General features: G+C 34.9%; 1 protein-coding gene across 1 annotated transcript; it reads left to right on the forward strand.

Moving 5' to 3' along the window:
- The first annotated feature begins 1,132 nt into the window (after positions 1-1,132).
- Positions 1,133-5,781, forward strand: LOC126672819 (uncharacterized). Its single transcript, XM_050366770.1, has 8 exons — positions 1,133-1,334; positions 2,267-3,352; positions 3,430-3,722; positions 3,843-4,067; positions 4,196-4,740; positions 4,813-5,433; positions 5,482-5,578; positions 5,710-5,781. Exons 1-8 carry the CDS (start codon positions 1,133-1,135, stop codon positions 5,779-5,781), a joined length of 3,141 nt encoding a protein of 1,046 aa, XP_050222727.1.
- The last annotated feature ends 9,961 nt before the right edge of the window (positions 5,782-15,742 follow it).

The raw sequence follows: 15,742 nt of genomic DNA on the forward strand, positions 1-15,742 counted from the left end.
TCAATTCTACTATTGCAGTGTAAATATGTGGGTTCTATATTCTTTCCCCTATTTCTTTTTGCATTCAAGTAAATTTTCATGCTCAATTAATACTACAATTTGTAGCTGTTGATATAAAGTATCATATCTGCTTTTGTTTCTTTTTGTCATAATTCTTATCATCATCATGTATTTTTTTACTTAATTAGCTATAGTAATTAATTTCAACTTATTTTTTTTCTTCAAGTGATTAAGAAGATATTGATAAATTTTAGAGTTTTATTTTCAAATGGTAATTTTTTTTTCGTGTGAACTTTTGATTAGAGGGGATGGATTTTTTTTTTTTTTTATCAAAGATGGAATTTTATTTTCAAAAATCAGGATTTAGTGTATTTCACATAGTAATTTATTTGAGATATCGAACTTTATTGTCTCGTCTCCCTATTAAAATAAGATCAAAGAAAATTGGATCGTGGTATTCATTGTGTTGGCAGGATACATAGTGGCGTAGCCATAAATTTTAGTTAAGGGGGACAAAACGTAATATTTTTATTATATTATATATAAAGCTAAAATTTATTAAAACTAAGAGGGGCAAAGTGTAATATTTTTTATGTAATATGTAAAAAAAATAAACAAATTACTTGATAATTATTATTTTTTGTAAATTAAGAGAGGCAATTGCCCCTCTTGCTTCTCATGTGTCTCAGCCACTGCTAGTATATAGTGCATTTAGATGGTGATTCCAGAACTGATTCAAATTAAAATCATTAATAATACAACCATACAAGAATTTAATGAGCATGAGATATAACTAGAAATCATTTTGAGTTCATATATATATATATATATATATATATATATATATATATATATATATATAATTTTTTTTTCATTTCATTCTTTTAACCTACGATCATATGAGAGAAGACATTCATTATACATAGATTCGGTCACTACATGTAGGCTGTGATCAAGAAAGCAGACCTAATGTCCGTAGGGCTCATGTCCTGAGTGCGGCTAACCCACTAACATACAGAACATGATATAGATGTACCAAAAATAATATTGAAGGCAGAAATATAGTGTCCTGGAAGGAAACCACAAAGCTGAAAAAAGAGAGTGGCTTGAAGGAAACCGGTGTGAGGATCGTATGGCTAATGCTGGGTTTTCTCAACCAGTTGGCTTAACAATTCTTGACGATGTGATTCACAAGGTCTTCGGTTGCTTGACGGATGACATTATCGGTGTTTCTTTGCCTCGCATGAATAGAAGACTGGTCTTTTGGCCTTACCCTTTTCTTCTGTTTCCACACAAAAAAGAAGAGATTGGTTGTTGGAACGGTGCTGCTAGCAGTAAATATGTTTGACAGCTTTCTGTAATCCGAATTTTTTCAGTAGATTTATTAAATATATTTTGTTATTTTAAATTTTTTAATATATACTTCACTATGTTGTATTTGAATTTTATTTTAATATAATTTAACTTTGACAAAAGAAATTTAGAGAAATCTTAAATTTGTAAATTATGATTGTATTTTCAATTTCAAAAAGTTATTTTGTAAAGGGAAAAGGGTCATTTATGCCCCTATGGTTTATCTCCGAGATCAATTAAGCCCTCAACGTCCGGAAAGGTTCAAATATGCCCCTAACGTCTTAAAATGTTGACAACCAGGCCCCTAATTTTGACGCATAAATGAAACGTTAGGGGCCTGGTTGTCCAAATCGGGGGCCTGATTGTTCATTTTCTAAGACGTTAGGGGCATATTTGAACCTTTTTGTACATTGAGGGCTTATTTGATCCTAAAGCCAAACCTTAAGGGCATAAATGACCCTTTTCCCTTTTGTAAATAAAATAAAGAGTGCACAAATCAATTCGAAAAGTTTCGTAATCTTGTCTTTTTTATAGGCAATGCTTTGAGTAATGCTATATAACCCAACATTTTTAACCCACGTTTTTGTACCGCCTGACGTGGTAATCAAAGAGTGGATTTTGATTACCACGTCAGGCGGTACAAAAAGGTGGGTTAAAAATGTTGGGTTATATAACATTACTCTGTACTAGACTAGCACTCTCAATTACTTTTAATTGTTCATTTAAAATAAATTGCCAAAATTAACAAAACATTTTCATGAAACTTCTCCTTTCATTTCCTTCTCGGGAAAACTCAAGAATTTGAGATTGAATTTGAGGCAGTGGAATAAAAATGTTTTTGGCCATCTGGACTCCAACATCAAAGCTGCAGAAAATAAATTATTATCTATTCAAAATGACATTTCCAATTCAGGTTTCTCTGATTTATTGCTTAATCAAGAAATGGATGCCCATGCTGCTTTTGACATGGTTCTTAGACAAAAAGAAATTTATTTGAAAGACAAAAGCAGGATTTCTTGGCTCAAGGAGGGGGATCGAAATTCGGAATTCTTTCATCGTTCTTGTAATATTCGAAAGACTAAAGCGGGAATCCATTCTATGCTTGTTGACGGGGTTCTTACTGATGATACAGAGAAAATTGGGAATCACATTACCACTTATTACGACAATTTATTTAAAGCTGCTCCTCTAAGTTATCCTAATTTGGATATTGTGAAAACCATTATCCCCAACATGGTTACAGAGGAGGAAAATGTTGAGCTGGTTAAATGTCCTTCTAATGAGGATATCAAAGCAATTGTTTTTGATATGGATGGTTCTAGTGCTCCCGGTCCTGATGGTTTCTCTGGTGCTTTCTATAAGAATTGTTGGGATATTGTCGGTAAAGATTTATGCAATCTGGTGATTCATTTCTTCAAATTCGGCAAGCTCTCCTCGGGTCTTTGCTCAAGTATAATGGTGCTCATCCCGAAGATTAAGGAGGCCATTATGATTGAGCAATTTCGTCCTATTGTTTTGAGCAATTTCTGCTTCAAAGTGATTACTAAAATTGTGGCTAATCGTCTGGCTAACATTGCTGAAAGGATTTTATCAGAAAATCAATTTGGTTTTGTTAAAAATAGATCCATTTCTCATTGCATTGCAGCTGCTTCTGAGGGAATCAATGTGTTAAACAAGAGTTGTTTTGGTGGTAATATGGCAATGAAAATAGACATCAAAAAAGCCTTTGATACTATGGAGTGGGGTTTCATTCTTGAAGTTCTGGATGCCTTTGGCTTTAGCCTGCATTTCAGAGACTGGATTCTGGAGATATTTTCTTCTGCAAGGATCTCTATTATGATTAATGGTACAACTAAAGGCTATTTCTCTTGCTCTCGTGGTGTTCGCCAAGGAGACCCGCTTTCTCCTTTGTTATTTTGCATTGCTGAGGATTTTTTATCTCGCTTAATCTCCTATTATGTTCAAATTGGGGATCTCAAGCTCATGAGTTATTCTAGAGGTACTTCCTTTATTTCTCACTTGTTTTATGCTGATGATTTATTGCTTTTCTGCAAAGCTTCGATAAAAATGCTAAAGCAATTAAAGCAATTTTTGAGATGTATGGCTCTATTTCGGGTCAATGGGTGAGTTGGGATAAATCTTCCGCATTTTTTGGAAAATCAGTTACTGATCATAGAGCAAGAAATCTTACTTCTCTTTTGAATATTAAACAAGGAAATCTTCCTTTCGACTATCTCGATATTCCATTATTTATTGGCGCTCCTAGAAAATGTTATTTACAAAAAATTGCTGATAGAATTACCTCTAAATTCTCTGGTTGGAAAGGAAGTGCGTTATCTATGGCGGGGAGAGTTACTCTTGTTAACTCGGTGATTATGAGCTCGCTTCTTCACTCTTTCTCGATCTATAAATGGCCAAAAAGTCTCATTAGCCATATAGAGAAATGTATGCGTAATTTTGTGTGAACTGGTTCCATTGAGAAATCTAAGCTTGTTTCGGTGCCTTGGAAAATCTGTTGCCGTGCTAATAAAGATGGAGGATTAGGTTTGAAAAACCTTCATGCTATGAATAAAGCTATGCTTTCTAAGATTGCTTGGGATATGATCAGTTATGATGTATTCCCTTTAAATGTCTTAAAAACTCGATTTTTAACAGTTTCTAGTGTTCCTAAGCAGCACCCCATCGGTTCCTCGGTTTGGAGCTCAATCAAAGAGGTTTATGCTTCAATTAAAGCTGATTGTAGGTGGATTATTGGAGAAAATTCGAAGCTTAATCTTTGGACTGATGAATGAATTGTTCCTTCAGTTGCTAATCGGATGAATTTACCATTTGCACAATTCAGTCTAAAAAGACGGATCTCGCCAAAGATTTCTTTGATGGTTCATGGCACCTGCCTAATGAAATTCCTTTAGACATTGCAAATGAAATCAGTCTTATCATTCCTTGTAATGATACTTCAGATACTTGTTTATGGGTTCATTCTCTGGAGGGTAATTTCAAAGTTAATCTGAATTACTCCATGATCATTGGCGCGAGAAATCCGGTTCCTTGGTCGAAGTTCATTTGGAAGGCTTATCTTCCTCCGTCGAGATCGATGACTTGTTGGAGAGCCTTTCTTGGGTATTTACCCACTGATTGCTCTTTGCAGAAAAAAGGTTTTAATATGGCCTCAAGATGCAATTTTTGTAATGCTGCGGTAGAAGATATTGAGCACATTTTTGTCAGATGTCCTTTCGCTCAAAACCTATGGAATACGGTTGGTTTGATTTTTGGCCGGAGGATTAACACTGATGATTCTTTGAAAAATCTGATTTTGGAGGCCTCCAATGAGAATTTCAGCCATCAAGTTTTTGATATTTGGAATGTAGCAGTGGTAACTTCAGTTGGGTTACTTTGGAATCATTAAAATTTGATAATTTTTGAAGATAATCAACCGAATATTCATGATCTGATTCGTAGGCTATCTTGTGCCTTAAAAGAATGTGATTCTTTCTCCCATCGCCCAAGTAATAATTCCATTTCAGAACTACAAATTTTATCTAATCTTCGAATCAGGAATGTTTCTCCTAAACCTTTAAAGGTAACTTCAATTTTTTGGCGTCCCCCTCCTTCAGGGTGGATTAAAGTTAATACAGACAGTTCAGCTTTGGGAACTCCGGGACCTGCAGGCGGTGGAGGCATTTTTAGAAATGCGAGGGGATTCTGTAAGGGCTGTTTCTCTGTTAATCTTGGCTCTGCCTTCGCGTTTTGGGCGGAGATCGAAACTGCAATTTTTGCCGTTTTAAAAGAGAAAGATATGGGTTTTGACCACCTTTGGCTAGAATGTTATTCAATTTATGTTGTGAACTTATTCAAGAGAAGAGATTGGCAAATTCCGTGGAAATTGAGACTAAAATGGATTGCTTGCCTTAATTACATTAGCAACATTCGGTTTGTCGTTTCTCATATTTATAGAGAAGGCAATATAGTTGCGGATACCCTGGCTCGTCATGGAGTTTCTATCCAAGGAATGATGTGGTGGTATCAAGCTCCAGACTTCTGCTCTATTTCAATGTATGATGATTTGGCTGGCAAAGAAAGGTTTAGAATTAGTTGATTTCTGTTTGAGGATGAGTTTTTGTTTCTCAGAGTTGTTTCTTCTAAAGAGTTGGGATGTGTTTCTAGAGCTATTGTGTTTAATGTTAAGTTGACAATTCCTTTGGTAGTTGCAATTTACTGTGGCAAGGTATATTGGATGGTTTTGATTGGTTGTGTAAAGTGGAGATTTGCACTTTGGCTACTGGAATCAAGTGAAGCAGAATGATTCTTCTCATATTTACATAGGCTTCATTCATAGTTTATTGATTTCCTGGATAGTGGATTTCATCTGAGTTGAGTCCTAGGAGATTTTTTCTTATTCCAGAATTTTCTGGTTATGTAATCCCTTAGTTTTGCTAAAACTTTGGGTCTTTTGTTCTTTATTTTTCTTGTACTCGAACTCCTTTTTTCATTAATATTATTGTTGGTTTCGAGGAAAATGATGTTTACGCTAAGAGGGTGTCAACCTAGTTGAGATATTTGGGTGCGTTTCCTGATTCCTCGACTCTAAATTTTACGTAAAAAAAATATGATCTATTTAAGAAGTTCAGCAGTTAATTTATGGGTGATGTCATAAAAAATTACCAACTTTACATATTTTCTCATTTTAATCACGTCGTTTAAAAATTGTAATTTTCATACACCAACTATCAATTTTTTTCAAATCCATACATCGTTCAAAAATCCGGCAAAAATTACTGACATGTCACTATCTGATTCGTTATGACATGTCATTATCTGGTTGCCAACTCAGCGATTTTCACCGGATTTTTGAACGGTGTATGGATTTGAGAAAAATTGATAGTTGGTGTATGAAAATGATGATTTTTAAATGGCGCGATTAAAATGAAAAAACGTGTAAAGTTGATGAATTTTTATGATATTAATCCTTTAATTTATAGAGTGAATTATTTATCTATTGAAATAATGTAATATGAGGAAAAATATGAAATATAATTGTAAGTCTTAAAAAAATTTAAAGAGTGAACTTTTTATGCTTAAATGAATAATTGAAAAAATGAAAGCAGAATCTTTTTTATTTTTCATATTGATAATTTAATAAAAAAAATAACATTATAAATTTGATTTGACTCTGTTAGCTATTACGCATCTTGGAAAAAAATCTACTAACTTCAATTATCTAAAAGATCCGAACAAACAAAAAATATTGCAATGACTTGAAGAACACAGTTCCATGTCAGCTGCCACTTCATCAAAATATCCACAAAAAATTAAAATATCTGAAATACCCTTACCTTTTTCTAAATTAATTAAAAAAATAAAAAACCAACCCAACTAAACCACCCATTTAATTTCCTAACAGCCACTCGCCGTTGTCTGCCACTTGCCACCACCACTCATCTACTTCCATCGTTGCCGATTTTTTCGGCGAACATATTTGTTCTTCGTGAAGAATGAACGAAGACATCAGCTCTTGATCTGTTCGTAAAGAACATATCCGTTCTTCACAAAAAGCTTATATAACTTACATGTTAGTCAAAGAAACAATCCAAGACTTGGGTAACTATTGATTTGCCACATGATTGAATTCATTGATTGAGTTAGTTTGAGAATTATGAGTGTTTTGTATGTTGTAACAGAATTAGAGCATGTGTATGTTACACCCCGTATTTTTTCCGACTAGTTCTGTTAAGTCTAAAGTGTACTTTGGAGTTCGTTTGAGTGGTTCGACCACTTAGAATCGTGGTTCAAAGGTTCCAAACCTTTTTAATTATGTTTTGTAGTGTCTTGGATGCAGTCTCCGAGTTCGAAGTGGTTCCGAGCTCGTTTTCAAAATTTCAATTTTTCATCGGAGGCGGTAGGATATTGCGGGCGCGATCTTCCTATGTCGTGGGCGCGACTTGTGTATCGCGGGCGCGACTTGTGTATCGCGGCCGCGATACAGGTGTAGCGGGCGCGACCCGTGCACTGTCCAGTTTGCTGATTTTTCTATTTAAACACCCTAAATTCGACCTAATTAGATTTTACACTTTTTCTAAAACCCTAAAACGGCTCTAGCACTCAGATTATCATCTCATACCTATTCCTTAGTCTATTTTGATCCTTTGTAAGCATTTTCTTTCAATTCCTTGTGGTTTAATCCTTTGTTTATCATTCCTATCAATTGTAAATTCATTAGCTATCATATGAATTGATTGTAGACTGATTTTGGATCTATATTTTTTGAGTTTTTCCTTTATTGTTGTTCTTAATCTATTCAAGAAGTTAGTGACTCTAATCTATTGTTTTGATTTGTTAAGATTGATATATATTGTGTTGATTCAATACCTTGGGTGATTAGTTTGTATTTTCTATTTTCTATGATTTGTATATTCTGGAAAGTATGATTTGGAATTATTTATGGGTTCTAATTGCACCTCTACATAGGATGGATTGAGATGATTGTTTAGGCGTTTGGGTATATCAATTGGTCGATGTTTGAAGTGAAAATTTTGTTTTAAGGTTAAACTAAAATCTGGAATTATTGATTGTATGTTAAGTTTGGCTTTTAGTGTCATTAATACATTGGGTAGTTTGTCTAGATTGATTCAATTGAACGGTGTATCAAATTGATAATGTTTTGAAGTTATAATTCTGTTTTTGGGGCTTAATCAAATTCTGAAAATTTATCTTATGACTTGGTTTAGTCTTTGTAAGGTTGTTAATACATGGGTGGCTTGGTAAAATGGCTAAGTGAATATAAGGATTAGTTGAGCCTTTAACAAAGATTAAATCGCTGTTTCGAAATGATTTAATGTTGCGGGAAATTATTTACAAAGGGTGGTTTAAGTAACTAAGGGGTTACTTTGAGTGTTTGTTGTTAAATGACTTAAACAGTGTATTTGACTTTGTTAAATGCCTACTTAGGGTGATGTTGATCATGTTACTAAGGGCTGAAAACTTTGTTATGAAACGGTTTTGAAAATATATAAGATATCAGTTCTATCGAAGGTTGTTGCGTTAAACAATTTGACTAAAGGCATGTAAGGTGTTATATTGTTGTGTTATGTTTGGCTAAATTAGTTTAGTTTCAAATTGATAATTGAAGTGAGTTGAATTTTGTGGATTCCATTTAAGGTGATGTAATCAAGTCGCATATACTTTGGGTGCTATTTGCTAAGTGTTAGCAAGCTTATTGACTTTGTTGTCTTCTGTGTTTAAGGTATTATAAAGTTAGGGTATGAGTTCTTATTTAAAAAACTTTGGCTTTATTTAAGGATTTTTAAACTTTGGTTTTATTTTGGTTTATGGTTGGGTCGGGTTAGACTTGTGTCGCCCGACAGATTGTGTTGAGCCATACTGCAGTTAAGGCTAACACACTACTTTGGGAAAATTCTTTGGTTTGAAAGGACTATATAAGTATTTAAGGACTTTGGTTTTGTTTTCAAAGATAAGAACTCACCTAAGTTTAACTTGTCTAACTTGCTATTTGGTTGTGTGGATACTTTGGTTGTACTTTGATTATACCTGGGTTATGTTTGAAATGCTAGTACTATGTGGTGTCTAGTATTCTTTGAGTTAGGGGTTGTTCGAATTTTAATTTATGCAATGTTTTAGACCCGTCGACTACTCGTGATTCGGAGTCTACGCAGGGTTAGCTGTTTGCTGAGATTCATGTGGATAAGCAAGCAGTGAGTTTGTAGTGTTATTTACCGCTTTATTAAGTGTCGCAAGTTATTTTAGTACATCAAATGTTTATGAACTGTTTTAAGTGATTGTGGATCTGGATTGAAACGAGCTACTCGATAGGGGAGTATCGAAACTATGTGCACCGGTAGGTACTTTGGGATTGGCTGACCAATGTCTGGCCCATTTTGGGAATCGATGTGGATTTGTTCTCATTTACTTTGGATTATACTTTGGGATTATACCTTGGGATTTCATTTCAATACTGTATTTTCATAATCGAATATATATTAGTATAAAAAGATTTGTTTTAAGGATTTTAAAGTTAATAAATATAAATAGCATTATGAACTCATCTCAGTATATCTGACCCCGTTGTTTTCCCAATTTTCCAGGCTTGTGATTTTGAGAGCGTTGGTCATCTCCGATTCTTTGATTCCTCGGAAGTCTTTTTATGTCATTTAAACTAGTCAACTGTTTTACTTGTTAGATCACAGTATAACTAGTTTAGTGCTTGATTCTTATACTTTGGATTGTCGTATTGGTACGACTATTTATTTATAACTCTGGCATGTTACATTGGATTATTATATATGTGAGACATGTTTCGTAGTTTCAAATTGTTATAAAATGATATTAGAATTGAGATATAAACTGCTAGACTTAGGCTGAAGTTTCGGTTGCCTCGGAGCATTGATTTTCTTGCAGGTTTATATTGAAAATATGTTATCAGCGAGGCTTGCTACGGGTTTTGGTACGACCATACCCATATTCTAGCGCCGGTCGCGATCCATGAAATTGGGTCATGACAGTGTAACTGAATCTGAAATTATTTCAGATGTAAGTAAGAAATGTAACAAGAATAATATCATCAATAAAGCAATTACAATCTTCTTCTCTCGAATTCTCTCGAATTCTCTGTAGCTCTTCTTCTTCTTCTGTAATACCCCGTATTTTATAAGCCAAATGTAAAGCTTTTAATAGCCGGGAATACGTAAATTAAATTTAAGCGTAAATTTAATTTATAAGTATCCCTAAAAGTATATCGTAATAATAAGAGTTTAAAATTCAAATCGAGGATTTAAATTTTAATAAAGGGATATGAACGGGACTAATAGAAAAGAAAATACGACTTAAGTCGTAAGATAAAAATATATTGATAATTAATATATCAATATACCACTCTAATTGGAGAGTTTAATATTTCGGATAAAACCCCGAAATTAAAATGTCGAAACTCGGAAGTCTCGACGTGTTATTAACGAATATAAGTTAACATATATATATATATATATTATTAATAAAAAATAAGAAGGATAAGAGAAAGTGAGAGGCGGTTAAGAGTGGGGGAGAAGAAATGAAAAATGATTTCTTTAATCCTTAAACTTTTACTTTAATTAGTTTTAGTTATAAACTAATTAGGTATTATTCGTTAGTCCAAATTAAAATAAAATAATTTATAAGTTCCGAGTGAATAATTTTGGTGTTATTATTCGCGAAATAATTTGACGAAGTTACCGTCAAAATTTTATGAAATTTGGACGTAGAAAGTTTAATCAAGTGGGACTGATTTGGACCTAATAAATCGTCAGAGATTTATTAAAGATAAAATATAAGTCGGATAAGAATAAAAATTATATTTTTATTCTTTTTATATTTTATTAGATTTATGGGTAATTTTTCACGAAACTCGGAAGTCGTTTCCGTTTGAGCTACGGACGACTAGTTTAGAAGTTGGTTTAAAGTGCATGATTGAGCTAGTACTGAAACGCACTTTGACCACTTCTATATATATAACATTTGGGTTCAATTTTTGTACCCAGAAATCATTTGCTTCATTTAAGCAAATGAGGTTGAGCTGCTTAGCTCTCTGCAGCGTGCGAACCTTAGGGTTTCGCGGCGATCCGTCCGTTTCTCGATTCTAACTCCATTTCTTCGACGATTACTCAAGTAATCGAGGTACTAAACTCGTATTAAACGTTTATTTTAATATATTTCGATATATTTCGAATATATATTCGTTTATAAACGGTTACCGTATCGAACGATCGATTTAAACGTCCAAATTGTAATTGAATGGTGTATATGTGAAATAGGACATGAGAATAGCGTTTTTGGATGTTTTAAGCAAGACGGAAAGTCCCGGAATTTCAATTCCGGGGCTGTGCGGAAGCACAGCCCACTGTGCGCATGCACAGTGAGCTGTGCGGGCGCACAGTGTGCGGGCGCACACTGTGCCGCGCGGCCGCACAGTGTGCGGGCGCACACTGTGCCGCGCGGCCGCACAGCATAGTGTGCGGGTGCACACTAAGCTGTGCGGGCGCACAGCAACCCCGACGGGTTGTCGGGGTTCGTTTCTTTCGGGCTTCTAGGGGGACTTTCCGGGGGCGATTCCGACGTGCTTTCGCCTAATAACCCGAGGTGTTTTCCAACCGAACCTAAAACATTTTTAATAAATGTTTTTAATCAAAGTTAGATATTTTAAAACAATAACTTGTGTTAAAAGAAAGTGAAATGTTTTAAAGCCTAAGCCAAAGACTTTTAAAATGAGATTTTAAAAGTAAAGTTAAACGTTTAAAAAGGACTTTAAAAGAGTTAAAGTCGACGTTTAACCGGTTTAAAAGATTTAGCAAATGATGTTGCTAAATAATTAGTATATGGCTGTGAATTGTTTTGGCAATCAAGTCTATACTATTAAATGATTTTAATTAAGATATTGCTATATCTTAAATGACTTCTAGAGTGAAGTCTAAACGTTTTCTCGAGGTGAGAATGGTTTAAATAGTTTTAAAGAGAAAGAGACCATACGTGCTGTGTGTTATGTGAATTGAATGATTTGATTAAACCTAGGTTTCAGGGCCTAGATGTTTATACCAGAAATAGATATTGATGTATTGTCTTGTGTATTTTGTATGTTTGATCCGACTAGCTGTCCAGCAGTTAGACCAGGACTCCAGGGAGTCTGTCACACATACGGCGGGGCTAAGTAGTAACTTAGCAGTACTGTGAGTTTACGTGTTTACTTTTGAATATCAGTATTCAACTGTTTTAAATCCATAATCGCAATAGTATAAACTAGCCAAGAGAGGTCCATTGGAACGAGCTACCTATTGGGCGACAATAGGGTTGCGTGATCACCAACACCAATTTTTAGATGTACTTCTGTCGAGGTATAGAGGTATGCATGTCGTGTAAGTCATTGGGAAAGTAGATGCCCTGACTTCACGGGTAAACCCTGAGACGGCAGTAATACAGTTACGGTCGCGGAATAAACCGCGAAGGCAGTTTCTGATTACGGTCCAGGTACCAGAGATACAGAATTGGACGGAAGTGATTCAGTTCACGGTCTTTATTCTGCTGTCCATAAGCTCGTAAGATGAGTGTGTCTGTTAGGACATTTGTGAACTAGGGTTTCATATGGATCGACGTAATTGGTCATATTTTATATATAACTGTTTTATATATATAATGCGATTTTGGTATTTATCTGTAAACTGTTTACTCACTCAGAAATATTTATATTTCTGACCCCGTTGTTGTTATCCCATTTTCAGGAAATGAACTTTGAGGTCAGTCGAGCTTCCACATCCCTTCCTCAGGAAAGCTCTTCTTTGGTAATGTACATAGGATTTTGTACTCTTAGTATGCTGCAATAGTATAAGTGTGGTGTGCCAGCAGCCGTGCCACTAGTCCTCTGTTCAGACACTCTGATAGGATCTAGTGCACATGTGTACCTTTCGGGTGTCTGCTTAGTGGCATATCGTGTCTAGTTACCGAGTCGGCCTCGTGTGTTTTTGTGAGGGTCAAAAACAGTAGGTTTTATATTCGCCGGCTATGTGCAACCGGTCCGCTGTGTATTTTAATATGTTTAGAGGTGTCCGCTTATTTTTAAACATATTAACTGTGGCGTGTGGTTTGGAACGGGGCTGCCAATGTGTTAAGGCAAGCGAAAGATAAGTCCCTGGTTTCCAGTACCTACCACGCCAGGTTTTCAGAAGGAAGCGAGGGTTGGGATAACGAGGTTATCCAACCAGTACTTCTGAAACCAGATTTCGCATATATGTGTATTTTCAGAAATCGGGTTACGCTAAAAGAGAAAAGTTTTAACGGTATTTTCTGAAAACGGATCGTACGCGAGGTGCGATCTTTTAATAATATTTGCGAAAAATTTCTAGAGGTTCTAGGCTTGCTACGGGTTTCGGAACAACCATTCCCATTCCCTAGCGCCGGTCGTGACTTGGATTAGGGTGGAATTCGGGTCGTGACAAAGTTGGTATCAGAGCAACGTTTTAAGTACTCGACTATCCAAAGTACTGTTGCTGATACTGATAAGTAAGTTGTGTTAGGATTGGTAAGGATTCTTAGTAGACTATTGCAGCAACATAGGATTCGAGTCATGTCTTGATCAGTTTTCAGTTGTTGAAAACATTCAGCTATAAGTAGCAATCCGTATACTTGTGTTGTGTATATGTGATGTTTGATCAGGAACATATGAAATGTTCTTGTGTTTGAAACATGATGCTAATGAGGAAACATGTGAGATGTTTCTGTGTTCGAGACGCGCTATTAGAGTAATACGCAATGGTCAGATCAATTGACCAGTATTCAAAGAAGATGATTCTGTTCGAATACAGAACAAGGCGAAGATTCCAGAAGAATCGTTTGTTCGAGAAATTAGTTAGATTTTCTCTGAACTATACGTGTGATTGCTACGTGTTTTGTTTTATATGTGTTTATAAGGTGTTATCTGTTATATAAAAACGTGTTTTTCTATAACTGTTATATCGGCTACTTGCGTTATGGTCACATGTGTTTCAGCATGTCTGGGCCTAGTCGAGCTTTGTCGCATGTTGTGCCTGATTGACATGGTTTGCCTAGTCGGCCAGTTATGCCTGACTTGCCTAATCCATTAGAAGCTGGAGTGTCTGCTTCTGTTTATGACATGGATAATTAGATTGATGTTATCAGATTAGAGGATCTGGAGAGACCAATGGGAGACATAGAGGTTATTGACGACAGTTATGATTCAGTGTCTGAATCTACTGTTATACCAGCCTATAAAGGGTTCAGGCTGGAGCACTTTTTAGGAGAAGTGAACCATTTGAGAAGTATCGAGAAAGAGATAGTTAAACTCCGACGCAGACGAGGAAAGGTCCGATGATTCGAGAGGCACTACCGCCTCGACAATCATCTTCAGGTAATATTTAGATATGTGTCTTATGTTTAAGTTAAGTACGTTTATGTGTTTTAGTATGTGATACTAAAACTAGAAAACATAAAGTACAGATAGAGAATATCCTTAAATAAGAACACACATAACTAATGAATAATAACTGTTATTAAACAGCCTGATAATGAATAATAACATAAAATGTTAAATAAAGAATGATAAATCCTAATGTGAGGATTAGGAAACCTTGAAATGACACAGAGAAGTAGTTTGAAAAGAAACTTGTTAAAGTTTTGTTTAACAGTTGAACGTATAATTGTGCTCAGATGCATTAAAGGTGCATGTTGCGAAAATCACTATAGAAGAAGCATACCTGAATTTTATATATATGATATATATTACATAAAATGATTTTGATTAGGGCATGCATCATATATATTGATATATCAGTATATCAATGAAAAGTGAATTAAAATAGCAACTCCTTGGGGATGAGAGATGTCATCACCCTGAAGCACAATTGTATGAAAAAAGTTTTGAACCGTGAATTTGAGAATTCACAATTTGTTTGAAAAGTGAGATTAAAAAAGGCCTGCAGGCAGGACAAATTGTAATTGTCTCAGATGAGATAAATTATATTTGTCTATCAAATTGATTTGAAATTGTTGAGCGTCAGTGTATGCGAGACAAAACTGTATTTGTTCAAACGAAAACTCTGTGATAGTGACAAGGTAGATGGGAAAAGGGATAAAAGAATAACGGTTTTTATTATAAGAATAAATAATAAAGACCTAAATTCTAGTGTTTCATACCGAGACATTAGAGATTAATGAAAGTACGGGAAGAGTAGAGTGAGTGAGAATTTATATTCTTACTCAGGAATAGACTGATATAAGTCCAGTAATGAACTTTTATAGTAAGTAAAAGTTCGAGAGTAGACGATAGAAATTGTCGCGATTAAGATAAGAGAGAGTAGGATCTAATTGAACACGACTCGGTTTGTTTGACTTCAAGTAACTATATGTGAACAAAGTCATACGTACGTGTTTAATTAAACGGATTGGGGATCAGTCTTACAGACAGAGCAGATGTCAGTAATGGACATATCTCTTGAATCCATACGAGTGGTAGATAAACCATAATTCATAAGTCTGAGAGGTGTAAACCTCAGCACTTAAACTATAAACAACAACGGAACATCTAAGAGAAAGATTATGAAAGGAAGTATGAGTATTCTCAGAACCAAGTAGATACACTACTAGTTCTGATATAAGCGAAGAGGATTAATGAATATGTTAACGACTGGCGGAGTTGGTTAAGTCGTGTTAACAGATATTCATTAAGAAAATGATTAACAAATCATAAAACGAATAAATAATATACTTAAAAAGTATATCAAACCTTGAACCAACATTAGATAAAAAAAAATGTTATCAAGGTGTAATGGAAATGGAGACAGTGAATTGGACGAGTGAGTTTCAGATGTAGTTTGGAAACTAGTAGGGCATAGTAAAA

This window comes from Mercurialis annua, linkage group LG3, assembly GCF_937616625.2.
Source record: "Mercurialis annua linkage group LG3, ddMerAnnu1.2, whole genome shotgun sequence".
NCBI classification, from domain to species: domain Eukaryota; kingdom Viridiplantae; phylum Streptophyta; class Magnoliopsida; order Malpighiales; family Euphorbiaceae; genus Mercurialis; species Mercurialis annua.